General features: G+C 31.9%; 3 protein-coding genes and 1 long non-coding RNA gene across 10 annotated transcripts in view; 2 read left to right on the top strand and 2 right to left on the bottom strand.

Annotated features, from left to right (window-relative positions):
- Positions 1–13,244, top strand: part of LOC143199401 (CD63 antigen) — a 40,756-nt gene extending 27,512 nt beyond the window's left edge. The window contains exons 4-5 of the mRNA XM_076409194.1: positions 11,372–11,590; positions 12,224–13,244. Coding sequence (XP_076265309.1) covers positions 11,372–11,590; positions 12,224–12,289 — 285 coding nt within the window. The 3' untranslated portion in view covers positions 12,290–13,244. The remainder of the gene's footprint in view (positions 1–11,371; positions 11,591–12,223) is intronic.
- LOC143199413 (uncharacterized) lies at positions 6,714–7,144 on the bottom strand. 2 transcript variants are annotated; one of them, XR_013006417.1, is made up of 2 exons: positions 7,099–7,144; positions 6,714–7,021 (listed from the first exon to the last, which is right to left on the bottom strand). It is a non-coding gene; the product is annotated as an uncharacterized LOC143199413 (long non-coding RNA). The 2 variants fall into 2 exon arrangements; XR_013006418.1 differs by having other exon boundaries at positions 6,714–7,000.
- Positions 13,245–16,647: 3,403 nt separating the features above from the next.
- On the bottom strand, positions 16,648–26,755 carry Ubc2 (Ubiquitin conjugating enzyme 2). 6 transcript variants are annotated; one of them, XM_076409201.1, is made up of 4 exons: positions 26,135–26,755; positions 22,156–22,414; positions 21,891–22,097; positions 16,648–17,837 (listed from the first exon to the last, which is right to left on the bottom strand). In XM_076409201.1, the coding sequence occupies exons 1-4, from the start codon at positions 26,153–26,155 to the stop codon at positions 17,740–17,742; spliced, it is 585 nt and encodes a 194-aa protein (XP_076265316.1). In that variant the 5' UTR covers positions 26,156–26,755; the 3' UTR covers positions 16,648–17,739. The 6 variants fall into 6 exon arrangements, with proteins under 6 accessions (XP_076265316.1, XP_076265319.1, XP_076265320.1 ...); XM_076409204.1 differs by having other exon boundaries at positions 26,222–26,279; XM_076409205.1 differs by having other exon boundaries at positions 21,891–22,061; positions 26,135–26,255.
- Positions 23,518–25,800, top strand: LOC143199379 (RING-type E3 ubiquitin-protein ligase PPIL2). Its single transcript, XM_076409163.1, has 7 exons — positions 23,518–24,143; positions 24,201–24,479; positions 24,546–24,694; positions 24,749–24,900; positions 25,056–25,245; positions 25,303–25,442; positions 25,598–25,800. Exons 1-7 carry the CDS (start codon positions 23,582–23,584, stop codon positions 25,674–25,676), a joined length of 1,551 nt encoding a protein of 516 aa, XP_076265278.1. The 5' UTR covers positions 23,518–23,581; the 3' UTR covers positions 25,677–25,800.
- Positions 26,756–26,760: the final 5 nt, after the last annotated feature.

Raw genomic sequence — 26,760 nt, 5'->3', positions numbered from 1 at the left:
TTGCAAATAGATAAATAGGTTTAGCTAAATTGTGTGTATATCACAGAATATAAAATACGTGTAGTAGATATGTTAATTAAGGTTTTTGTTTATTGTTATTTAGTTATTACAACGATTGTTATGTACATATTTTATTTTAAAATGTTTTTTTGTGTTAAAAATCCAAGTGTCATTGTTTTTTAATTTTTAGTGAGTTCGTTATTTATTTTTTAAAGTCGGTTCAATTTTTTTGTTAAAAATATTTTATCTTATAAATGTCTACAGCTTTCTGTAACGACTATATAATGTAGAAATATTGACGAAAAATATAAAATTGTCATCAAGGCATCGCTTATTTTTAAATCAACCGGATAGCCTACCTTTAACCTCTAAATTAGAGTTAATTGAGCTGTTTCAAGCCTGAATGGGACCATTTAAAGGAAGCTTCATAAATAAGCGCTTTTGAAGCAAGCGGTGCGACTAAACCGGCTTTGACACGATTACAAGATTCTTCGGTTTATTTTTAAACCCTTCTATTAACCTCTAACATTTGTTGTTGGTTTCTAGAGGGAAATTATGACGAATAAGGTTGCCGTAATAATCTTAATTGATACTATAAATTATGTATTATCAAGTGCGCTAAGCACAAGGTTAAAGTTTATTGTGGAAAACAATAATAAAGGGAGATTTAATTTACACTACATTTAATAACCACTAATTAACCGACTTTGTACAGAGCTTCCTCATATCCAAATATTCGGGAATGATACAGTATTCACGTTCAGTTGATATCTTTAGAGTGTCTGCTATTTCATTCAATTTCAATTTACGGTCATTCAAAATCGTTTTGTGGATTTTTTTAATGTTTTTGTCGGTAACGATCTTTTTTGGGCGTCCACTGCGTTCATCTCCTTCGGTGCTCATTTCACTACGTTTAAACTTAGTATACCAATCCTTGATGGTTGATTCTCCTGGGGTAGTGTCCGAAATCTTGGCATCAAGCCAAGTGTTTTCTTCAATTGTATTTTTTCCCTTTAAAAAAGCAATATTTTATCAACAGGCGAAATTCCTTTTTGTCTATTTTTTTCACGATAACAAAAGTTGCTTCACTCAAAATGCTATAATTCACAAATTAATGATCCGACAGCTGTCAAATTTATACACGCATCTTTTGAGGGTTAGGGCTAACTAAAAAACATATGGATTTAATTATAGTAGCGCCATCTATGTGACCTGTTAAAGTACTAGTCCTAGATGCGAAATTTACGTATTGGTAAAAATCGTACATTGAAAATGTTCTAGGCCTAATGGATAAGGGCAGCAGACGACTGTAAAAGGAACCCAGTTTACGTGTTTATTGGCCATTTATTCTAAACCAACTTGACATATTTCACAAACACGCGTTGTTGTTTATAATAGTTATGGTTAGGAAGTAATTTTTAGGTTAATTTTATGTTTACAAAAATTTGTTAAGGTAATATATAGTATATTCAAATTTTTTTTGTAGATACATCATCAAGATATTTAAGGTATTGTCTGCCGAAATTTGTAAATTCGTTTTAGAAGACAATGGTTTCCTCCTCATTTTATTCTAGTTAAAAAGAGACACACTGCTGTCAGATTAATTCGAACACGTAAACGAATGAGCCTGTCAAAGAGGTCCGGTTATCAGACGTATGCAAAATTCGTGAAAGCAATAGTAATAAGAGGTTATAACTCTAACCAATAAACTATTGTGGCTGTATGATTAACTGTAGTTGTTCAATGTACTATAATGTTAAAATGAATTATATTTGATAACATTTTTGTTCATTTATTTTATTTACGTTTTGACCTCACAAATTTAAATGACGTATATACAAAATAACTTTGAATAGACTATGGATTGCTATTTTGTTTGTTTAAGTCAATTTATTGCAACAAAATTTGTTATAAGATACATTATTTCAATTGTTTGTCCTATTTATCTGGTCCGGACAGTTATATACACCGAAAGAAATAATAAAATACAAAGCTTCAAATCTTGTGTTATCGTTTAATTTCGTTTAGAATAAATACTCTGGCCAATCTAGACGCCCGCTAGGGCTTTTACTGTTGTCTAATTTATAGGTCTAAGATATTAATAAATAAAAAAAATGTACCGGTCTAATAACAGCTACGAATTGGTAACACGTTGTCCAAACCGTTGATTTTTTGATTTCTTCGGAATGGTAATTTTTATAATTATCTAAATTAAACGCAGAGATTTATATGCGACAAGACAGACAACGGTGTTTTCTTCGATGACTCGGTGAGCGTTGTGGAATACAAATCGGCCGTAGTGGTGTTGAATCTGTTCGTTTTTATTTTATTCGTGATCCGGAGAACGGTCTATTTTAAAAACTCTAATAAATTATGAGCGATGTATTTCGAACAAGAAAACTGCCGACGACAGTCTGGAAGAGATTAGACTTTCGGAATCACCTCCTTTTTATTATGAAATTCTGGTGGTGTAACAGATGGCGGTAAAATAAAATTGTTTTAATTCTATTCGAAAGGTCTAAATGGGGAAATAACTTATTGGTCGACAGTATCAGTGGCGTGCATAGCTAGTCAGTTACTGCACGCAGAATTTTACAGTATTTGAATTACTTGACATTAAAATACACAATTGAAATACAATTTTTTAACGTACGTCATCTAAATTTGTGACGTCAAAACGTGGCAATGTTGCCGCATCAACTCCGAGTTGTAGTTTAGTTTGGCTTTGACATACAACAAAATTCTAATCTAAATAAAGTAATTGAACAAAAATGTTATCAAATATAATTTATTTTAACATTATAGTACATCTAAAAATTACAGTTAATTATGCAGCCACAATAGTTTATAGATTAGAGTTATAACCTCTTATCACTATTGCTTTTAAGAATTTTGCATACGTCAGACAACCGGACGACTGTGACATTGTAACGAATGTTACATTGTTAACATACTAATCGTTCCAGACTAACCTACCATTTGTTTTTACAATAACTTATACAACATATAAATCTAGAAAGCTGTTAAAATTTCACGATATTGTACTCGTAAGTCTGTGAGTTATTGTGCTAAGAGTGGCACTACATTTGTTGTTTTCAGAACAATGGATCAAAAACAATTTCGTGTTTTAATTTTACACTTCTTCTTGATGGGAAAAAATACCGCTCAAGCCAAGCAATGTCTTGAAAAGTGTTGTAAGGACTACGCTCCCTCACAAACAAAAATAAAACGTTGGTTTGCTGACTTCAAACGTGGTCGTAGAGACACCGATGATGCAGAACGCAGTGGACGTCCAAATGAGGTTATAAAGCGAAGTTGCGGGAGTTAGCTAACATCGTAAATATATCAAAATAACGTGTTGGTTTTATATTGCATGAGCATTTGACCATGAGAAAGCTCTGTTCAAAGTGGATGCCGCGTTTGCTCACTGTTTACCCAAAACAAGAACGTGTTGATGATTCTGAGCAGTGTTTGGCCATGTTTAAACGTAACAAACGGAATTTTTGCGTCGATATGTGACAATGGATGAAACATGGATCCATCACTTCAGTTCTTTTAAAGCGAATGTGTTTATGGACAATAAAAAGTGGATCACATATGATAATAACGTGTGAAAAAAATCGTGGACAAAGCCGTGAAAAGCTTTACAGAAGGAGGCAAAGTCCGCATTGATGCCAGAGAAGGTGATATTAAGTGTCTGGTGGGATTATAAAGAAATTGTTCAGAATAAACTGCTCGAGCCTAACCTAACAGAATTGAGCAATAAGAAACAGATTGTCACGCATCCACCGTATGGCCCAGACCTTGCTCCATCCGACCACCATTTGTTTGGGTCTCTGCAAAGCTCTCTTAGTGTTATAAATCTAAAACTATTTCCACCATCAACTTCCAGAAACGTTGTAAAAGATCATATATCATATCAGACCATAAATCATTAAGTATTTCTTGTTTGTTCATGTGCCAACGCTAATCGTCGGTTTTTAGTGAAAACATCATAAAAAAAAAGCTTGTTCAGTGAGTCACCTTTTGATTTTAATGTTTTATGATGCTTTCCCACGACATTACCATATTTAACCATTTTTCGTAGTAACATCGAAGACAGTAATTTTGCTAATACGTACGACAAACCATTTTTATTATTTATATCTGATAAAGACAGTGTGATTTTTTTCTTGCTACTGATGCCGACTCGTTCAAATTCAAACACCTGATGTACCAAGATAAATAAATAAGGAAATGTGACACAGAGACCTTCAGCACAACACTACCTAAGATCGTAAGAGAAAACCAATTCCAATAAATAAAAAAATATATTCACACTGCTCTGATAACAATATTCAAAGTAAAGAAAGGTAAATTTGCAAGATGACGTTCAGTAACCAATATCGCCAATAAACGTCATATTGAACACGGTAATTTCAAATATCAACTTAGAACCGGATGGTTCTCTACATCGGTAAATATTAAAACAATGAAATTTATTGGAGAATAGCTATTGTTACAAAAGGTATGGATATCATATCGATACAGATGCAGCTAGCTGAACCCGTACACTGTTCGCTGTACATCAGTCTGATAATAATTAGATGTATAAAATGTGGATTTTATATATAAATATGAGAAAACATACAACAAAATTATTTCCAAAATAAAACAAATTAATCCCAATATAGGATTCTATATGAAATTAAATCATCTTCATTTTTCAATAACATATAATATCATCTCATGTTTTGACATATTTCAAATAAATTAACAAAAATAGCAATAGAGTTCGACAGGATGCTTCAAAACTTTGAAATACTTATCTTAAAATATCTTAATATCTTAAAATACTACTGAGAATAAATTGAAATCGCAATTATAATTTCATCCATAACAACGGTTACGATGGTAACATAATAACAGTTACTCTGGAAACATAACTATGAGAAATTATAAACCAACCTTAAACATTTTCTGTCTCTGTTCAAAACATAGAGTAATAGAGATGCAACTCAATAGGGGACTCTGGCCCAAAGTTTTGCTTTGTCCAACATCCAGAGGGAGCCCTAATGGGCCATCCAAGTAATTTGATTGGTCAATTTAAATCTCCATTATAGGCACCTGTAAGAAAAATATTTTACTGTGAGGACATTTGATTGGCTCATTAGTAATGTTTGGCACGTGACAGCCTTGACCTCATATTTAATTGGCCAATAAAATTTAAATAAAAAACCATTTTTTTCTGAAATAAATGTATTAAATTAAATGCAATTAAATATACAAGCAAATATAATGTTTAAAAATAAATAAATATAAATATAATTTGTAAAAATAAATAAATATAAATATAATCTATAACAATAATTTTTTTTGTTTGTTTTATAACATCTTTATTAGATACGCTTAGTACAATCTTAATTATTATTATTATTATTACAATTAATTTATTACTACTTTTCCTATGTGCTTGGATTAATTAGCAAGCAAGACGAGTACGAGAAAATACATCAGTATGTATTCCTCAATTATAAAATTATAATTATTTATTAATTATTAACTTATAGCTATAGTTTACACTAATAATACACACTAAATGTTCACACAAGTTCGTATGGTTTTGTTCGTTTCAGTCTCCTGACATCCTGTGCGCTGTCCAGCAGTTGTATTGCTTCCACGTTAGAATAATTTAGTAATCTTCTTTCGTGTTTCAAGGCGAAATCCTGCACAACTTCGCAAATCCATTTGATTTCCAGATCATCGTGCAGTTCTTCATTGGTTACATAGCGATAGGCATTGGTAATCAATCGAAGAATCTTGTTTTGACAGCGCTGTATGACTAACTGATTTGAATATTTAGTGCAACCCCATATTTGCACCCCATAGGTCCAAATTGGCTTTATAATTGTATTATAGATCAACCTCTTTGATTTTAGATCAAGTTGGGAGTATCTTGGACCAGTATAGTTGTTTTATTTTGGTTCTAATGTGTTTTGCTTTTTGTCTAACGTGATGGTTCCAATTTAATCTACCGTCAAGATGGATTCCAAGGTATTTTGCTGATTCTGCTTGAGGAATCGGGCATCCATTGAGTGATATAATTAAGTTTTTATTATTTCGCCTTAATGCAAAATTAACGTGGACAGATTTGGAGCTATTAAGTTGAATTTTCCAATCTTTTGTCCATTTGTAGATTTTGTTGACTGCTACTGTGTCATCAGCAAAGGTTCCAAGAAGTGTTTCTTTTGTTGTTGGAATGTCAGTGTAGAGCAGATACAGGAGAGGTCCTAAGACGCTACCTTGAGGAACTCCAGCCGAGATATTTTTAAATGTCGAGAACGCCTTTTCGTGCGATACTCGAAATTTTCTTCCAAATAAATATGACTCCAGCAATTGACAATAGTTACGCGGTAAAAATTTGCTCACCTTACAGATTAATCCCAAATGCCAAACCCGATCAAAAGTTTGTGAGATATACAGGAATATTGCAGGGCAGTATTTCTTTTCTTCAAACGCTCTTTCAATAACCGCAGTTACTCTGTGCACTTGATCGATAGTTGAATGGTGATTTCGAAATAACAATAAATATAAATTTATAATGTAAATTTATCTACAAAATATAAATATAATATAAAAATAAATATATCTATAAAATATAAATATTATATACATATATATCAAACCATAAGCAAAAACTTACGAGATATTGTCTTGCCTCTATAAAGTCAGTCTAAATTTATGGGTCTACTGATTTATTCATAATTGTATGTAAACAAAAATCACACTTATTTTCTTTTTAAAAAGTTTTACTAAATAACCTGAGATGTACACTACGGTACAACATAAAACTTTGTTTGCTCTTATAGGAACATCTGGACTGAAGTTATAGAGTCAATTAAGTAACAGTAAGAATGAGCAGAAAGGGGGATACTGGCTGAATGAATACAAACTTTACCATTACCTTCTGGAGTTTGTTCAAATATCGATGATACTTGCTTCGAACACCCTGGTTGTGGGCCTGGAACGATGGAAATAGGCGCTACAAATATAGCAAGACAGTTTAGAAATTAATGGTAACAATTAAGAACAGAAATGTGACTGACTCCTTTAATTTACCTTCTATATAATTTTGATTTTGATCCACTTCCATTTGTACATATTCTGGGCTCGTTGCATATCAGATTCCGTTGCGGCTCTTAGCATAGGGAATAAAACAAGTAATATGTTAAACGTAGCGACATCTATATGTTGGACGTCGCGAAACATTTCGCCAAAATTTCCTATGAAGTTAAATCTCTATTTCTCTATGGTTTAAAAGATATATATTATAACCCTATATTTCAATAATAAAACAGCCGCTTTTAACGAACATAACCTAAATATAATATAATATCCGTTTACGAACGATTTTTACATATTTATTGAGGAATTTACAAAACTGTTTACAGGTGACAAATACAGATTTTATGTACTTAGTTATCATTTAAAAATTGAGCCTATCTTCGTAAATTATTATGGTTTATCGCGTATACAAATATTGACTTTCTACAGCCAGTGCAGATATAATCGTTATTAACTGTTTGCTTTTATGTGACTTATTATTTGGAGACAAATTAGGTGGATCTATTCTAAGTCGACGATTTAATTTTTTTATCTAATATAAGTATTGAGACGCTACGGTGGAAGCAGATTGTTCTTTTCCTAATTCGTGACTAATTTATTCACAATACGAAATGACTTAATGTACATTAAAAGTGCTTCTTTTGTTTGGGTTTGGTTGGACGTTTAGACAATCGTATGTTAATAAGTATGTTCTCTACCCAATATTAATTATTTGTCTGTCGAAAACGATGAATTTGAAATAACAGGTCAATTGATAAGTCCCAGGCCTACCATCAAAAAACAGATATTTTTGGCAAAATTAGTTTTTTTATTCAACATAATTCCCTTCAAGGATGCTACGCTGATTATAGCGACCCTCCAACTTTTCGATACCATTTTTGTAGTACGATTTGTCCTTTGCTTCAAAATAGGCTTCAGTTTCGGCTTCATTCAACGAACATTTCTTCCCAGCGAGCATTTTTTTGAGATCTGAGAACAGGAAATAGTCGCTGGGGCAGATGTGGAGAATACGGTGGATGAGGAAGCAATTCGAAGCTCAATTCATGGATTTTTGCCATCGTTTTCACTGACTTGTAACACGGTGCACTGTCTTGGTGAAGCACCACTTTCTTTTTCTTCAAAGGCGGCCGTTTTTCGGCGATTTCGTTCTTCAAACCTTCCCCTTCCTTTTTCAAGGTAGTCAATGAAAATTATTCCATGCGCATCCCAAAATACAGATGCCATAACCTTGCCAACCGACTGTTACGTTTTCCCACACTTTGGAGCGGGTTCATCGTGTGCAGTCCACTCGGATGACTGTCGATTGGACTTCGGAGTAAAATGATGAAGCCATGTTTCATCCATTGTCACATATCGACGCAAAAACTCGGGTTTATTACGCTTGATCATCTTCAAACACTGCTCCGAATCATCAACTCGTCGTTATTTTTGGTCAAAAGTGAGCTTGCGCGGCACCCACTTTGCACAGAGCTTCCTCATACCCAAATATTCGTGAATGATTTGATGTACACGTTCAGTTGATATCTTTAGAGTGTCTGCTATTTCATTTTACGGTCATTCAAAATCATTTTGTGGATTTTTTAAATGTTTTCGTTGGTACCAACCTCTTTTGGGCGTCCACTGCGTTCACCGTCTTCGGTGCTCATTTCACCACGTCTAAACTTATCATACCAGTCCTTGATGGTTGATTTTCCTGGAGCAGTGTGCGGAAATTCGGCATCAAGCCAAGTTTGTGCTTCAACTTTTTTTTTACAATAACAAAAGCTGCTGTTCGTTATTTCAGACGAAGATGTAGGAATTCTTGTCTGTATAAATTGTGAGATAGGAAAGGACGGAGATAATTGCTTGGAGCTGTTATTTTAAAAGTGTTTATATTTTCCAAAGGTAGTATAAGCGAGACGGAGATGTACATATTCCTTCACGCACTAACTTTAAAAAAGAAAAGGAAAAATATATATTACTAATTTCTATTATCATGTAATGAATAATATAATTTTAAAGGAAGTAGGATTACTTTTATACTGAATGTTATGTGAATTTGTAAAAAAGAATGGAATCATAACACCTCAAATATTTCATCGTTTTTTAATATATTAATTGCTATTTTTAAATAACAGCATAATAAATATAAATAGTACAATACAACTTAAACAAAACCTAGAAACTAAAGATATTCAATAACCATAAGTACTAAATAAAATGTGAACGTATACCGAATCATTGAAAAATCTAATCCATGACGAACGTAAAAATGCTCGTACAATAACTACCAGACCCTTTTTAAATAAAAGTTTTATTTATTTTTGAACGGAAATATTTTTAAATTACTGTAAATATTATCACGTTCAACTTTTCTCCCGTCAGGCGATTTCTTCGATCGTTAATTATTTGCCCAGATTTTGAAAAAAACTCGTTCCCAGTGGACAGATGTTGTGGGTATAGAGGAATATTTTACGTGTAACTGATATAATTCAGGTAGTGTCATTTTATGGGCTTACCAAAAATTCAAAGCGTTTTCTAAACGCCAAATATGGCATTTCCAAATACTGCTTAATCTGTAAAATTGCTGCAGTACTTGGAGTAATTACTTCTTTCATTCTAGCCATTTTTTATCAAAATATCTCTAGATGTCAATACATTCTTGATCAGTTAGTTGTGTCTTGAATTTCGGGTTGAGGAACTATATTTGTACTTTTTGAAGTTAGAATGGAAGATACCTCTTTTGTGATAACTGTTTGTATCGCCTCAGCATTATTTGCAATACCAAATCGTGCTTTTTTAAATCTAGGAACTAAAAATGTGGATTTCCCGCATATCGTGTTCATTTCTAAAATTGCCAGTCTTTTATTGATGACATCTAATAGACAATTTTGTAATTTTTTTCCCCATTCACTTGTTAAAATCCTGCATTTGATGGAATGTTGCAGTCCTCGTGTTAACGGTATAATTAAAGACATAGTGGGACATCTTTCACCAGTTAACTCGGTGGTCATTATTTCAATGGGCTTTAAAAGTTGAACACATTCTGTTAAAATAATCCATTCGTCAACAAATAAAAACTGTGGTGCTCTTCTTAATAGCCAACAAAATATGAAAGTAGAGTTTTCCTATCAGAAAATGTATTTCTTACAAATATTTAATATACTTTATTCACCCCTTTACCGTTAATATTTTTAAAAGAAATTTAACAACTGCTACTGCAAAAAATTCTTCAAATTTTTTGGAATCAGTGCAATTTCTGAAACCTTTGGAACCTAATTTTAGTTTTCAGGATTTTAGGAATAAAGTTTCGACAAACAAGACGCTTGGACAACAATCGTGAAAGTTTATCAAAAAAGTAGTACCTATTATACCAGTCCAAAGTATTACCTATTATGCCAGTTAAAAGTATCTTACTATTTATCATTTACAATTTAATTTTTTTGCCCTCGAAAACTAGCATTCCAAAATGCTGCTTAATTAATGTATAATATATAATTATTCACAAGCAAACTAGAAAAAAACATAAAACCACATATATTACATATAAATCTATGTAAGCATAAATTCGGCGCATTACTTTCAAGGTCGCACCTAGGACGACACAACCACATTGTTAAAAAATTAGTCGAATGAACTAGTAGAACCGAAAATAGTAACTAAAAGTAAACGATTGAAACGACGATTGAAAATAACGACTGAAAACATTCACTAGTAAAAACAGTCGAACCAAAAATAGCGACAGAAACAGTCGTTAGTAAAAAGTAGTCAATTACTAAACAGTCGATAGTAGATTTCAGTCGATTGTTCCCAACACTACTATTAACATTAATTGCTTGTCTGTCACTCAGTGACAGATGACACTTGACATTCTTTTCGGGGTTTCCGTTTTTGGTTTTTAAAATTATTTTACAACACTGTTTAAGAGTGACACCGACACATTTGCCATTGTCAAAAATCAACGTCAATATCGAAATATAATGATTGATACTGTTTTAAATCATTTTGTATTATATTTGAAACTTGTTAACGTTTAAAACCCGTATTTTGTAAGCATGTGAAACGGAATGGAAAACGCATGCGAAAATGTATCGATCATATCAAGGAATATTATTAAAAACAATAAATTGTAACTATTAATGACGAATGTTTTACTGTCATCGATTTTCTATTTATATTTCAGTCGAATTGAATTATTAACGGCAACATTTCGAAAGAAAAAAGGATACTTTTAAGTGCTTTTTCGGCACCGATAGGAGATGGTAATAGATTTTGTTTTTTGTTCCAGTTGATGTGCTGCGGCATGAACGGCCCAGACGATTGGCAAAAAATCAACCACAATAATTCTCTGCCGCACACGTGCTGCCCCCACGCCAAGGACGACGGCAGCTGCGTTAGGGGCGTCGCTGACATCTATCAGGCGTCCTGCATTCAGAAACTGAAGGAGTTGTTCATGACATACGCCTCAGGTATTGGGGTCGTGAGCCTGGTCGTAGCGGCTTTTCAGGTAAATTTCGTAAAATTGTCCAAAAAGACGCAAGGCGCATATTAATACATTCCGAAACACGTAAAATACAGAGTAAAGTACATGTAAATTTCGAAAAACTGTAATTTTTGGTAAATTCTTATTATTTTTCGTTCAATTACAGTGTGTGACAAGTTTATTTTGTCCTATAACATTAAATAAAACAACATTTTTATCAAACTGTACTTGCTGAACACAAAAACAATTTTAATTTAATTTTTTGTAACACGTACCATTTTATATAAATTACAGTACTATAAATAAATTAAGTATTATACCACTATACCCACCTGAGGTAATTCGCAGATATGCAATTCCGTCCGATATCATGCACAATAAATAAAATCTATGTTAGCAGTTCGATATAATATGCGATTATACGCATAGAGTAATATTTTCTTTTCATTTAATTTTGTCTGTGATTATTCATCTACCGATAGACAGCTGAAATGTCACCTGTGACAGATAAATTTAATACTATCAAGTTATCAAGTAAGCGTAGGCCGTCGTTAAACTTCATATTAAATTTACGGCTAAAAGACGACAATGATAAGCATTAACTCCCAGCTCTAACTGTAAATATAACATTTAAATAAAACTGTCTTTATTTTTCAGCTACTAGGCATCGTGTTTTCGTGCGCGCTGGCGAGACACATCCGCAAAGAATACGAAACAGTCTAAACGTTTAGATGCACGCATCTTAGTCACATCCTTGTACCTTTCTTATTAATTTGTCATTGCAACCATTCAAGTATTACTATGGAAGTTTGATTTAATTTATTTTTGTATATTTATTATTTTCGGTTGTGAGCTCATTTTTTAATTAGTCTTAGAAAGAACGGCCAGTCGTTAACCTTTAATTTCGAAAATTTTTGATACACTTTTTATATCGACAAAAGAAAAATAAGTTCACCCTATTTTTTATACTAAACGTTTTAGATGGAGATGTCAAAAGGCAAGGTCAGTATACAATTTAAGTACGTATCCGGTTTTTTCGAATCGTTCTTGGGTTTTTGCATGTGTTCACATTCACAGACTGATTTGTTACACTTTCTCACATTTGTAGTTTATCAATAGTTTATCTTAATCATAGAACATATTTTTGTACATTTAGATTTATTGATTTACAAGTTCATTTTACTAGTGACGAATGTGCAATTATTGTTACAAAATATGATGCTGCCTGAAGACTATTCCGAGTGCAATATTCACGACTGATCTATCTGTCAAAAACATCAGGCTAGTAATTATGAATTTTTAAAGCAATAACAAACAATCTAAATATTTTAAATATATGTATTCACGAAAAGTTTCGATAAATCTCTAGTTTGTATACCCGTATACATAATTTGTTTTGGAAAATGAAAGAACGAGAGCGTTTTCTGTTTCGTTCTACTCACTAGTCCAGTTTTTACTGTTATCTTTCCTTTAGGACGAAATTTAACTTAGATATTCACATAGGATAGATTCGATGTGTTATTTATAACCGATTGATTGCCAAACTCAACTCTAACTGGATTTATTTTGAATTGAAGCCCTAGCCGTACATCTTTTAATATTTTACGTACACACAATCAAAATAAATATCGCGTATAACCATGTATGTAAATGCTACTAATAAATGATTATAAATAAATGTGGTCGTTTCTTTAAATGGTGACCTGTCCCATTAATATTAAGGGGTTAGATTTTTTGTATTTTGTTTTTGTTACGTTTTTACCTTTGATATACGTGGGTAAGATGAAAAGTTATCTGTCTGAAAAGGAAATACTCACTTTCGATTAAAAATTATTTCATTTTTCTACGTAATCTCCTTTTCTTCGACAGAGTCAAATATCATCAGTATTCATTCCTGGAAGTGATAATTTGGAAGGGTGTGAAAATATTTCCCTACGATCCTTTCAACCTCTTAATTTACGCGAACAGATGAAAGTGTGTTAGGGGACAAATGCGATGAAATGTTGACTGAGCAACAAGTCCTGCACAAAATCCTTGAGAAAACAAGTTATCATACTGATTTTTGTACTGATTGGAGCGCAAACTCTCTGTGTCAGAGCGAGAACTTTTCACCTTACTCTCATATCTTTAATTTATGAATGATAGAAAACAATCAAAAATAATTATTGTAGTAGCACAGAGACAGCATTCAAAATCATAATACAGTTCTAGAAAGTATTAATATCATTTCTATTTATTTATTCTATTTACATCATTTATATTTATTGAATTATAAGCTTTATTTTACTAATAATACAGTAAAATATGTGCAATTCCCATAGTAATAATTCTGTTGAGGTTTAGTAAGCCAAAACTACTGTTGTTCCGAAATAAACGCCTCCTGCAATATATTTGATATCGCAATATATCTATTTATATTTCTTCTAATGAAATACCAAATAATCATTTTATATAACCGTTTTGGCTAATAGTTTGAATATAGAACTTAAACTACAAAGAATACACTAGATAAAATAAAACCGTTAGCTAACCTCCTATAGAACTATTGAAATAAATTTTTATTTGGAGTATAAGGGCTTGCATATTGTATTTGACACTATTAGAATTTCTCACATTGGATGACACCATTAATGAGAAAAATTGTTGTTTCTCTCTAAAACTGTTTTGAAGCCACTGGACCTTTTCCAAAAAAACTAATGCACTAATAAATAGAAGGGTCTAAGGTTTTTCAGTCATTTAACGAAAGCTTTTTTGGACACAGCTTTGCCATACCCATCTGAATACCCTTTTTTAAATCCTTATACATAAATAAAAAATGTAAGTTGTACAGATCATAAGGTCACTATATTTTTAGTGGTTTTCTGAATTATTAGTTTAAATTTTCCAAAACCTCGAGTGAAAAACTGTTTGTTTAAATATTCATTTAACCTATTTTATTTATTATATTAAAAAAGGTAAAATATGCTTCTATTAACCTTCAAACCTCATTGTACTACTAATAATACTTGACCTATCAAATATTTACAAAGTATATGACCCATCTGAGCCTTCAATATGTAATTGCTTGAACCTTCTGTTTAAGAGCCAATTTATGATGTAGCTTACTAATAGTGATTAACAACACAAGTACTCCAAGTCTAGTTCTGGAGAATCTTGACAAGCGCATAAGAATTCGATTAAAAGCAACGTTGCCAGGTGTTAAAAATTATACGTATATTTGAAGAATATAATACAGAATAAGTTATCTTGAATTCGTAAGTTAACCCAATATTTCTGTTGAAACCTGCGTTAAAATGTTTTGTTAAATTTTTCGTCTTCTATAACACAAAAAATGTAATGTGAATAACATTTTATAATGTTTCATTACATCGAGTCATATTTATAGTATATTCAAAGCTTATATGTGTATGCGTCATCAAGATGTTTAATGTATTGCCTGTCGCAATTTGTAAATTTGTTTTAGTCAGACAATATTTTCCTTTTCATTTTATTCTAGTTAAAAAGAGACACAATGTTGTCTGATTAGTTCAAACATGTAAACGAATGAGCCTGTCAAAGTCAAGGTGTCAGACGTATGCAAAATACTTGAAAGCAATAGTGATAAGAGATTATAACTCTAACCTATAAACTATTGTGGTATTAACTGTAGTTTTTAGGATCGGATAATATTAAAATAAATTATACTTGATAACATTTTTCTTCCATTATTTTACTTAGATTAGAATGTTGTTGTATGTCAAAACCAAACTGAATTAAAACTCAGAGTTGATGCGCCAACATTGAGACATTTTGACGTCACTATACCTATATACTTTTACTTTCGCAAGGTCAACTATGCCTAAAAGATAATGAATTTGGTATAGAATTAAATCAAATTTTTCAAAATTAAAATTGAATGGAATGAATATGTTTGTTCATATTAAAAATGTTATAATAGTTTTCTGACGATATTCACAAATCGATACTGTACCCATTACAGTACAAGAACAAATAAAATCCTTAACCTCAGAAAACATAGCTCCTACCGGCGTCAGAATTAAATCGAAAATAGCTGTTGTAGTTCGTTGGATTCTACCTCCCGATTTCTCATAAATGGCAACGTTGCAGAATCAAGCGGAAACTACCGAATACCGGTTGGGATTTTCCAGAAATTCAAACTAGTTCCAAGTGTCTTTAGAATAACGAGAATTATTAATAATTCATATCTTACACTTATTTTCGCATTATCTGCTGCTAATTTTGCCTATGAAATAATTATATTACCTCAACAAAATGTAAATACAAAATTAATCTAAAAATGACATCTAACCACAACTAAGACTCTGGTAGAAAAGGAAGCGAGTTGTGAAGACTGTCAGTTTAGAATAGAAACAGTGCGCGTGTGCAGTCCTAGCCAATAGAAACTTGTATAGAGATGGATAGGGAGGTCTTTTACTGTGGTCTCATTGGCCTCTTTAAGGAAAATTATATGGCTGAGTGAATGGAGGTAAAACGAAACTAAAACAGTGGTGTTTACATTGTTACCGGTATTTATTGATGTAATATAAAATGTGGAAAATACAAAATAGATAAAACGGATGGCAGCGGTGTTACCTGGTGATGAGACTTGGGCAGCCGACAGTGGCACGTCTGAACCAAACGATGGTCGGTTACTGAAATCGTAATACCCTTCAATAACATCCCAGATAAACGTCTCGGGGTTGTCAGCTATTCGTTATCGGGTTCTAGTTGGCGCTGCTGGCACCCCGCCCGCCCGTGTTCAACATCTGGGACTATATTTCTAGGTATGGTCTACAACATTATTCCACTACGTAAAATTCGACATGCCTCAAGGTCGCTACACCTCTATATCTGATAGCTGAAGACATGGATACTTACCATAATATATAAAAAAAAACAGGCTTTATAATTTGACATTTGTCATCTCTTATCTCTCAAAATCACTGCGATCGAATTTTCATAATAACCAATTGTTTTCACCTGCAGTAGCTTTAATGGACTGAAAATTTCAGCTTTTATATAAAGTTTAGATGAACCGAATTATGTGGAAATCAACATGGGACATATTAGTAAAACAAATATTCTGATTACGTACTAAAATTTATTGTTACATTTAATAATTAATTATCAACTAAACAGTACCTAGAAGAATAGTCCATATTCTCTTATAATTTAGTAAAAAAAAATATTTTACACAAGCTGATAGGGAGAGACGATTTATAGCAACATGCCTCCATTAAAAAAAAATAGCACATTACTATAAACTTAAGTAGTTCTGCACAAGCAATTCTACAAGTTTAAATTGCACTAACTGCAGGACTATCTGCAAAGGAGGACATATTTCACAGAAATAATTCATTTTCTTTGATTTTAAATTTTGTTGTGGTGGTGCGCAGCTCGAGGAAAGAAGATTGATTGTATTTTAGGCCAGAAAATCACAAAACGAAACACGCGTTTCCTTACCCCGTCATAGTCGATTCGATACAGGTGTGACATAACCTCAAATACAAAATAGTCATGTTTTTCCTCGCGCTACTCGGGAAGGTGGATTCGATCTCGGTAACACTCGTTAAGGAAATAAAGCCGGCTTGATATGAAAGACATTTTACGGTTGCCATTTTGATACAGTCTATAGCTAAACATTAAAAAAATCGGCCAATCACTTGTAAGTTACGAAATAATCGGTGATTGACGACGAGAATCTAGGCTTTTGGCAACTGTAGTATACTAATAAACGATCACAAAATCGAAGTTTCTTAAACTTTGACATGATACATTGCCACAATCACAATTTGCAAAACTAGAGATACCATTTTTTTTTCCATAAATTACTGGTTAAAAAACAAACCTAAAACGATACATTAAAATCAGTATTCAATGGTTAAGCTAAAATCAATTCCTCGATATCAACATTAACTAAAAATAGGGCAATGCATACGCCTGGAGCATGGAGGGGAAGATATTGCTCAGAACTACAATAGTATTCATGTTTGGAACATAAACAACAATACCTCTAATCTTGTAACGTTGCTGATTACAAAATGCAGAGATAACTTACAAATGTTGTAGTTTAAAACACTATTTTTTTGAGTTTAGAGAAAAAAATACCTTTTCTGCCTGCGCTGGCAGCCCTGGGAACGTGAGAAAGAGGGCGAAGTGTTAAGGCGGGGAAATCACGTCGCATAACGTTTTGTCCAGAGCCGGGCGATGCGATCGTGCTCTTCCCGATTCTGAAGGTATTGCGTTGCTATACTACCGACTAGAGGGTCAGCTGAAATTAAGAAAATTGCGAGTTAGTAGAGTTTAGACTAATATATAATAGTATCAACATCAAAAATACAAAAAAAAATTTAACCTTTCTTACTGAAAAATCTTACTAGTAATAACATAGTTCTAAAAAATATTATGTTGGCGCCTTCACCAAATCTCCACTAACACTAAGGAATTTACTCAATTTCGTGACGTATATTATCTTTAAGATGTTGAATCGTTTGAGGCTTATTCATATAAATTTTTGATTTTAAAAAACCCCATAAGAAAAATCGTGGTGCTTATTAAATCGCGAGATCTGGCTGGCCATGTTAAATCGTCATTTCGCGAAATTAGTCTTCATGGAAAAACGTCATTCAATAATTGAATTGTTGAACGAGCTGTGTGTGCTGTGGCCCCATCGTGCTGAAACCACATGTCCTCTAGTCCTTACTCTTCCATTTCAGGCATAAGAAAATTTCGAATCATGTCTTGGTACCGTTCAGAACTAATAAGTACCTTGGTCATTTTCAAAAAAATTGGGACCAATGATGTTTATAGCATGAATACCACACCATACAGTTGTTTTTAGTGGATGCAATGATGTTTCATGAATTAATTGAGGATTCTGTGTTCCCCAAAACCGACTGTTATGTTTATTGACTGAGAAGAAAATGGGCTTCATCTTTCATTATCAATGTAGACGAAAAACCTTCAATTTCTCCAGACAGCCTTAGGATTGCTTTACTGTACTCAACTCGTTGATCACGGGAACATTTTCGATTATTTTCAAGAAATATTGTCACTATTTCTTCTCGTTCTTGTGGCGTATATTTATCCATAATAAAATATGGACGTCTACACAACACAATGGTTAGAGCAAACTGAGCTAAACGTCACATAAACAAGATGGCGCGCAATCAAAATGGTACCGGGACTTTTGCTCCGCCTGTTATAATGAGTTGGGTAAAAGAAATTTCGTTTTGTTTTTCAAAATGAAGTTACTTACATATATATTTCTTGAGATTTACACCAACGAAGCACGCAAACTGAAAAATCAACAGTGAGCAAACGCGGCACTCACTTTGAACAGAGCTTTCTCAGAGACAAATACTCAAACCAACACTTTCTTTAGATATCTCTACGATATTAACTATCTCACGCAACTTCGCTTTTCCACCATTCAAAACGATTTTGTGACTTTTTTTGATGTTTTCTGTTGTTACCACCTCATTTGGACGTCCACTCCGTTCTGCACCATCGGTATCTCTCCGACCACGCTTGAAGTCAACAAACTAGCGTTTTATTGTTGTCATTTTTCATTGCTTCGCTTGAATGGTATTTTTTCCCATCAAGAAACAGTGTAAAATTAAAACACAAAATTGTTTTTGATCCATTGTTTTGAAAATAACAAAAGTAGTATCACTCTTATCACAACAACTCATAAACTTATGAGTAGAATATCATGAAATTTTAACAGACATCTTTTGAAGGTTAGTACTAACTGAAAAATCTGAGCATCCAATAAAACTAGCGCCATTTAGGTGTTAGGCCCGGAACTCTTCAGCCCATGTGTTATAGTGATAGACAAAAGGTCTGATTTATAGGATAGATCAAAGCTTCTAATGAGCTTGTGAACATTGAATAATTTATATTTTTAACACAATTTTAAAACGAACAAATGAATTATCACACTGGCGTTCATTTAAACACTTATGACCATAATCACCACACAATGTTCTGTTGAAGTTGTTCTGCATATATCCCTTTTCGAAAGTAAAAGAGAAAAATACGACGGAAATGACCTTCAGCAATCTCCACCTTACTATCTATAATGTCCTATGCACTGTTACTTTCAAACGGACTCTAATATGGTTTTACTGACTAAGTACTACTGGAGATGTGTGACTATATCAATACGAATACATCAATTACGAAAAATCGAAAAAAATTCCTCCCCAATCTAATATATTTTTCCACCAGGTTATCCATACACTCTAAAGCTATAACAATATTAAAATAAAATAGAATAATATAATTATAAACACTAACAGTTACTATTAATTAAGTGAAGCAGTGTGAAGTGATTTAATAAAACAAAACTTAATCAAATGTTAAAGCTTTAAGGCACCTAAATCAATTTATAATTGAATTTCAATGACATAAACTGATTAATAAAGAAAGCAGACATACAAGTCTTTAAAAACGTGATGAAACATCATTACAGTGGTATATTAATAACAGACATGCGATTCAATATGTTCAATATGATAATGCATCGAAAATGATTTACTTTTAATATGCATCAGACTCTGTCAACAAAAGATTTAGACAGCTGTTAAAGTATCAGCAATTTGTCCAAAGAATGAACGGTATCTAGTTCCCATGACCAAAATTACGGAATTGTTACCACTAATTCATCGGATTTTAAAAATGTGTCTTGTTTTACTTTTTTTTTCTTATGGTTTATAAATTATACACCTAAAGCATAAAAAAAACAAATATTTCAAGAAATGACACATTTGTCAAACATTTGTGTAATTCCACGTAAGAGATAAGGCCTGAAATTATTTTACTAAAACTGAATAAAAATTATGAAAGAAGTTACTTTTAGCAATACCATTTCAGTGATAATTCAATGATATAATAAAATGTGTACTATTAAACTGTATTTATCATCACATGACTCATGAAAACATAAAAGTAATTCGATTAGAAAAAGCGATTCAATGAATTGATCCCTAGTAAAGCAAACGAATTTTATTTAATGGATATTTAGTGGAATTACTACTGAAACCCCTTCGGAATGTAAAACTAAACGTGAAAAGATACCTGTACGGGTTCTAATCCTTATAGATGGAAGAATTAGGATTTGAGCCAGGTTAGTGTTAAATTTCTAATCACTAACCGTTCTACAACACCTAATTTTTCAATAACTGTTTATATTATCTTATTAATGTAACATAACCCTTACCAGCAGTCTATATTTAAGAGTTATGCAATTATAATGCAACTACAATAAAAGACTATATGACGCTGCATTAATTAGAAAATAATTAGGATGATGACTAGCTTTATATATTTTTTAAGATTTATTATTTCTGTACTGTGAAAAAAAATGCGTTCTTCCATTTTGATATTTAAATTGCTGTCAAAAAGCTAGCCGATATCACATGACGTCAGTACCCAGTTATTAAACAATGAAGTTAAGTGCTAAAGTATCAAAATCATTTTTCTGTGTACGAAATGTAAAAGTAGAGTGTGATTACGTGAAAATACAAAGAAAATGATCAAGAATCACAGATATGTATTTGCGATTTAGTCTATTCGAAATAACACTGAACTCATATCTTGTCTCGTTGGACTCACTCTCGTCTCACAACTCACTCATGTCTTGCCATGTCTGTCTCAAATTCAGAAATCAGACGATATTTCCCTTATCATTTTATTCTAGTCAAAAAGAAATACAATGCCGTCTGATACGTTCAAAACGTATTTTATAACATTATTTTTGTTTTATTTTATTTAGATTAGAATTTTATTATCAAGCCAAAATGAACTAAAAGTCAAAGTTGATACATACACTGCAACGTTTTCACATTATAGATTTACATGAGGTGAGTTCACTATTTAATTAAACAGGCTATGTCTATATAACTAATACAGCCAACGGATGTCATTAAAATTTATGACATCAGCTCATAGTTGCCGCAACAACTTATAATTTTAATACACAGTGCTATCAATGTTTCAAAGAAAATGAAAAAAAAAAATTTACAGACATATGCCAACATGATCCACTAATACCAACGCAAATCGAATTGTACGATTGGGTTATAGGATGCAATGCATCAGACAGCATTCTATCTCTTTTTGACTAAAACCAAATGAAATGAAAAAATCCGCTTCAGGTTTAAAACAAATTTTACATTATTACAAACTGCAATTGGAAATATATTAGACATAAAAAATAAATATATAAACGAGGCAAGCAAGAGAACTCTTTTAATCTCGAAAATTATAAAAGCAATCTGTATAAAATATCCTACAACTATTGTTAAAAATTGAATGTTACCTGGGTTGCAGTCGGTCAGCAGTGAGCAGATGGAAAGCAACACTTTGGAAATGGTCAAAGCAGGCGACCAGTTATCCTTTAAAATGTCTAAACAGATGACACCTTGACTGTTGATGTTGCAGTGGTAAATCCTGGTGCGGAAAGTAACTTTTGGCGGCTTAAATGGATATTCTGGAGAAAAATGTATGTCTAGGAAAAACACTCCCCCTAAAAGTTACTTGTCCATTCTCTCCTTGGTCATTCAAATGTATAAATGTATTGTTACCTTCATACACTGATCCAGGTGGCCCTAAAATGGTGGACACCCATTCATAGAAATTTTCACCTTTTGGTCCAGCACTACAATTTGGTGGTGGATCCAGAGTAATTTCTGCCAGTTCTTTCTGAATACGTTTGGCTGATGTGCCCAAAGCTTTGGACATCTTGGGATTGGGTTTAGTCTCTTTACTTTCTTTTTGATCCCCAACAGCTGCTTGACCACCCCTTCCTCTACCAGAACCACTAGATCCTGCAGCAGACATATTCTGAAAATAAAAATGTTTAAAATCTACTTAGTAAATTCATTATAATGATAGTTTAATCTTTAAAATAATAAATTTACTAAATAATTTCACTACCTCAACATAAATGTAATGGAAAAAAAATTACTGATAAATGAAGAGACTATTAGAAAAACTATTGGAAATTCAAACAATTACCAGTAAACATTAAACATGTTGGCATTCAGTATTTAGCTCTATAATCGATGATAGCATATAAAAAGTAATCTTCAAAATAACAAAGAAAGAAGTTGACTCCATTTCAGAAAAGAAGTTGCAATAAAATTCTGAACTGATTCTTTGTTTCATTAAATATCTCATGAATTAATATTAATTTAAGGATATAAATATTCAAGACAAATTTCAACAATTTTACAAGTTGGTTGCTTCAAAATGTTAAACCATAATTATCAGGTTTAGCAGGTAAAATTTAACATGACCCTTCTTAGAAATTGATTCCTGTCAGTAGCAGTCGGCCATTTTGATTTAGAAATCTAAAGTATTCTGTTTTGTGGAAAAAAATAAGTAATTTAAAAACACCAATTCAATAATACTTATTCTAGACAAATAGGTAAACACACAAATGTTTACTTTCACGACAATCTACTAGTTTTCATATAATGTTTTGAGAACAAGTTCACTTCACCCAAATATTATTTGAATAGTTTATAATTAAGCATTATATTTCAAACTTGCTAATTGTAGTTTATACAGTTTTGCATTGGCTTCATTAAAAAATATTATTAAAAATACTTACCAAATAGTATTTTCACAAGAAAAACTAAAAACAAATTATACACTCCCTTTTTCAGAAGTGACGGCTAATCATGGCGTACTGAAACTAAAAGGTAGAGAACATGTTGGTCAACTGTTAAAATATCCCTAACATGAGATCCGTAACATGCACCAATATTTACAGAATCAACAAAACATATATACAAAAGTGAATTTATAAATATTTTATGACATTATTATTAGCCAATAACTATTAAAAAAATAATATAGCGCTAAATCCTACTTTTTCATACCTAGTGAATTTTCATTTTTACTATTGGTTCATTGATTGTTTTTATTTTTTCTCTGGTTTACTTTATAACCTAAAAGTTATAGTGAATAAAAATATTGTGTAGTTTAGTATAAAAATTAATCAAAATGGGGAAACGACAGCATCAAAAAGATAAAATGTATCTTACATATACAGAATGGACAACCTTATATGGTGGTAAAAAGCCGGGATCGTTAACAAAAGAAGAACAAAATTTTAAAAGATTACCTTTTGACCATTGTTGTTTATCTTTGCAACCTTACGAAGTCCCTTTTTGTGATCTTGATGGCAACATATTTGATCTAGATGCACTAATTCCATTCTTGAAAAAGTTTAAAATAAATCCAGTAACTGGAAAGCCTTTGGATTTTCATTCTTTGATTCAGCTGAATATGAAAACAGATAGTGAAGGAAATGTTGAATGTCCAGTATTATTCAAGCCTTTTACAAGAAGTTCCCATATTGTTACTATAGCCACTACTGGAAATGTTTATCTTATGGAAGCAGTAGAACAACTAAATATTAAAACAAAAAACTGGAAGGATCTCATTAATGATAAACCCTTTGAACGTAAAGACATTATTGTTCTACAAGATCCTAATAATTTAACAAAATTTAATATATCTAAGTTTCATCATGTCAAAAATAATTTGAGGGTTGAGACAGAAGGTATTATTATTTTAATCATGTGTACATACAGAATTTATGGTAAGAAAATGTTTTTAGAGGAAATTTTAGAGAAATCAAACCCCCAAGCACGTCTTAAAACTGTAAACTCAGAAACCAGAGATACTTTGGCAGAACTAGAGAAAGATTATAAACCACCTACTATTGAAATCAATAAAGCAGAAAGTAGCGTAAAAGCCGATAAGTTTAATGCTGCCCATTATTCCACTGGTGCTGTGGCTGCAAGTTTTACTTCAACATCAATGAATCTAAATTTGGTACATGAAGCAGCTATAAGACCTGAAGATGAAGTGAGATACGATAGAGTAAAGAAGAAGGGTATGTAAATATTCAGTAATCAATAAGCATATATTTAATTACAAACAAAATCTTTTTGATTATCAGGTTACGTGAGATTAGTAACAAATTTAGGCATGTTAAATTTAGAACTTTACTGTGATCAAGTTCCTAAAACATGTGAAAATTTTATTAAACATTGTGAAAATGGCTATTATAATGGGACAAAATTTCACAGATCTATTAGGAATTTTATGGTATAATTTTAAACATATACAGGTAGAGGTAGAGACTAAAATGCATAATTTTAGATACAAGGTGGAGATCCTACAAATACCGGAAATGGCGGAACGTCAATTTGGGGAAAAAAGTTTGAAGATGAGTTCCAACCCAATCTTTCTCACACCGGACGTGGAGTTCTTTCAATGGCAAATTCGGGGAAACACACTAATGGATCTCAATTGTAAGTGTCTATTTTGTTATGTTAGGCAATGAAGTTTTTATTCCTAATTTATAAAACTATTGATCTGATACAGGTAGGAATACAATGATATGTATATGAATCATACCAATATGTTGAATTAAATCCAATTACTTCAAATTATTTATTCATTTCAGTTTCATCACATTTCGATCATGCAAACATCTCGATAACAAACACACTATATTCGGAAGGGTCGTAGGTGGCATGGACACTCTGAATGACATGGAGAGAGTAGAGGTCGACAATAAGGATAGACCAATCGAAGACATTGTTTTAATTAAGGCACAGATTTTCGTTAACCCTTATGAGGAAGCTGATGAACTTGTATGTATATTACTAGTTAATTACACAACAATATTGTTTGTTTGTTTTTTTTTTCAGTTAGCTAAAGAAAGAGAAGAGGAAAAGACGAAGGAAATAAAGAAGATCGAGGAAGAAAAGAAGAAGGTTATTAGGGAGACTCCGCTTAAAATTTTCAAGAGCGGTGTCGGCAAATACATAAATCCTAATGTTTTAAAAGGGTATTTGTTAACTTTTATCCAAAAATATATATTATATTCCAGCATTATTATACTATTTATTTATTGGTGTTAGAAATAAAAAAATTCTACAATATAATAAAATAAAATATCCCGGAAACTGAAAGGATTCTGAAACTGATTTATCTGTGTTTTAGATCTGAAGTGGAGACATCATCAGAGCCCAGCACAAAAAAGAAAAAAACTACATATTCCTTCAATTTTAACAACTGGTGAATGTGCACTTCAAAGAAGTACCTGTTGAAGTTAAAGAATTATATCATGAGTGTAAATAATTTAAGAAAATCACCTTTTATTCTATATATAATCTGTAAAGTATTAAACTTAAAGTTGTATCCAATATGCATATTTCTTTTATTTGATTTCTAGCTCATAGCACACTATAAATTAATTACTTGCAACTTTGGTATTTAATTTTTTTGAATATTTTTGGATTTGCCACCATTACTTGGCAACATTCTAGTTGTTTTGTAACTGACACTAAAAAAATTTTAGTTAAATAATATAGTCACATATGTAATAATATACAGGTTGTTGTCGTCACTTTGATTATACCCAGTAGTACAATAATTCTTAAAAATATTTGATATACTAAACATTTTTAAAGTATTAAAATATTTCCTCATCGCATTTTCAGTCGTTTGCAGTATTATCTAAATACCTAAAAGACCTACCTTAGAGTTGAGTATTGGCATTGTAAAATTGATAAAGGAAGAACTGCAACTGATTTTTTTGCAATTCTTATCTAATGGCAAACTTACATATCACAGCACAGCACATTTATTTTATTTCCTTTAAAATCAATAAAAACCGAACACTTTTTGCAACTTTTTAAACCTTGCCGTTAATGTAATGTTTTACGTTACCATTGTTCATTAATTTTTAAATATCAACAAACCGTTTGTATTAAATTATTAAATGCCAAGACTACCTGAAGCATATTTTCAACTTCTAACAATTTTTTTGGCATAATACCAAAATTATCTGTGGCCCCTTAATTGTTTTGTAAAAAGTACTGATTATTTTTCGTATTTACCGAAAAGGTTTTACAGAAGTAAGGGTCTAACAGCCAGTTGGTATTACGTTTTAAATAGTCGTATTTATTATTGTTAAAAAACCTTCTGAATTGTTTGTTTAAATGGATATCCACCGCTAATGTATTTAAATTTGCCACTTTATTATTAATAAAAAAAACTTTTGTCCGAAATGTCTCCGATATAATTTATTTTTAGATTTATTTATATACTGTACTTTTGAACATGTTGGCAACTAACTATTAAGGAGAATGTATATATTTTAA

Source organism: Rhynchophorus ferrugineus, unplaced genomic scaffold, assembly GCF_030347505.1.
Source record: "Rhynchophorus ferrugineus isolate W39M unplaced genomic scaffold, kcgeb_rfMv2 rfM7, whole genome shotgun sequence".
Taxonomy (NCBI): Eukaryota; Metazoa; Arthropoda; class Insecta; order Coleoptera; family Curculionidae; genus Rhynchophorus; species Rhynchophorus ferrugineus.
The sequence above is the reverse complement of the archived record's forward strand: the minus strand, read 5'-3'. Positions and strand labels throughout refer to the sequence as shown.

Bases quoted from the DNA above. Each gene is read 5' to 3' on its own strand.
- LOC143199379 (XM_076409163.1), top strand. From the start codon at position 23,582: ATGGGGAAACGACAGCATCAAAAAGATAAAATGTATCTTACATATACA. The intron at 24,901-25,055 runs GTAAGTGTCTAT...TATTCATTTCAG, and splicing joins CACACTAATGGATCTCAATT to TTTCATCACATTTCGATCAT. The intron at 25,443-25,597 runs GTATTTGTTAAC...TCTGTGTTTTAG, and splicing joins AATCCTAATGTTTTAAAAGG to ATCTGAAGTGGAGACATCAT.
- Ubc2 (XM_076409201.1), bottom strand. From the start codon at position 26,155: ATGCCAATACTCAACTCTAAG. The intron at 22,415-26,134 runs GTAGGTCTTTTA...TTTTATTTTCAG, and splicing joins TGCCAATACTCAACTCTAAG to AATATGTCTGCTGCAGGATC. The intron at 17,838-21,890 runs GTAACATTCAAT...TCTTAATTTCAG, and splicing joins GCTGACCGACTGCAACCCAG to CTGACCCTCTAGTCGGTAGT.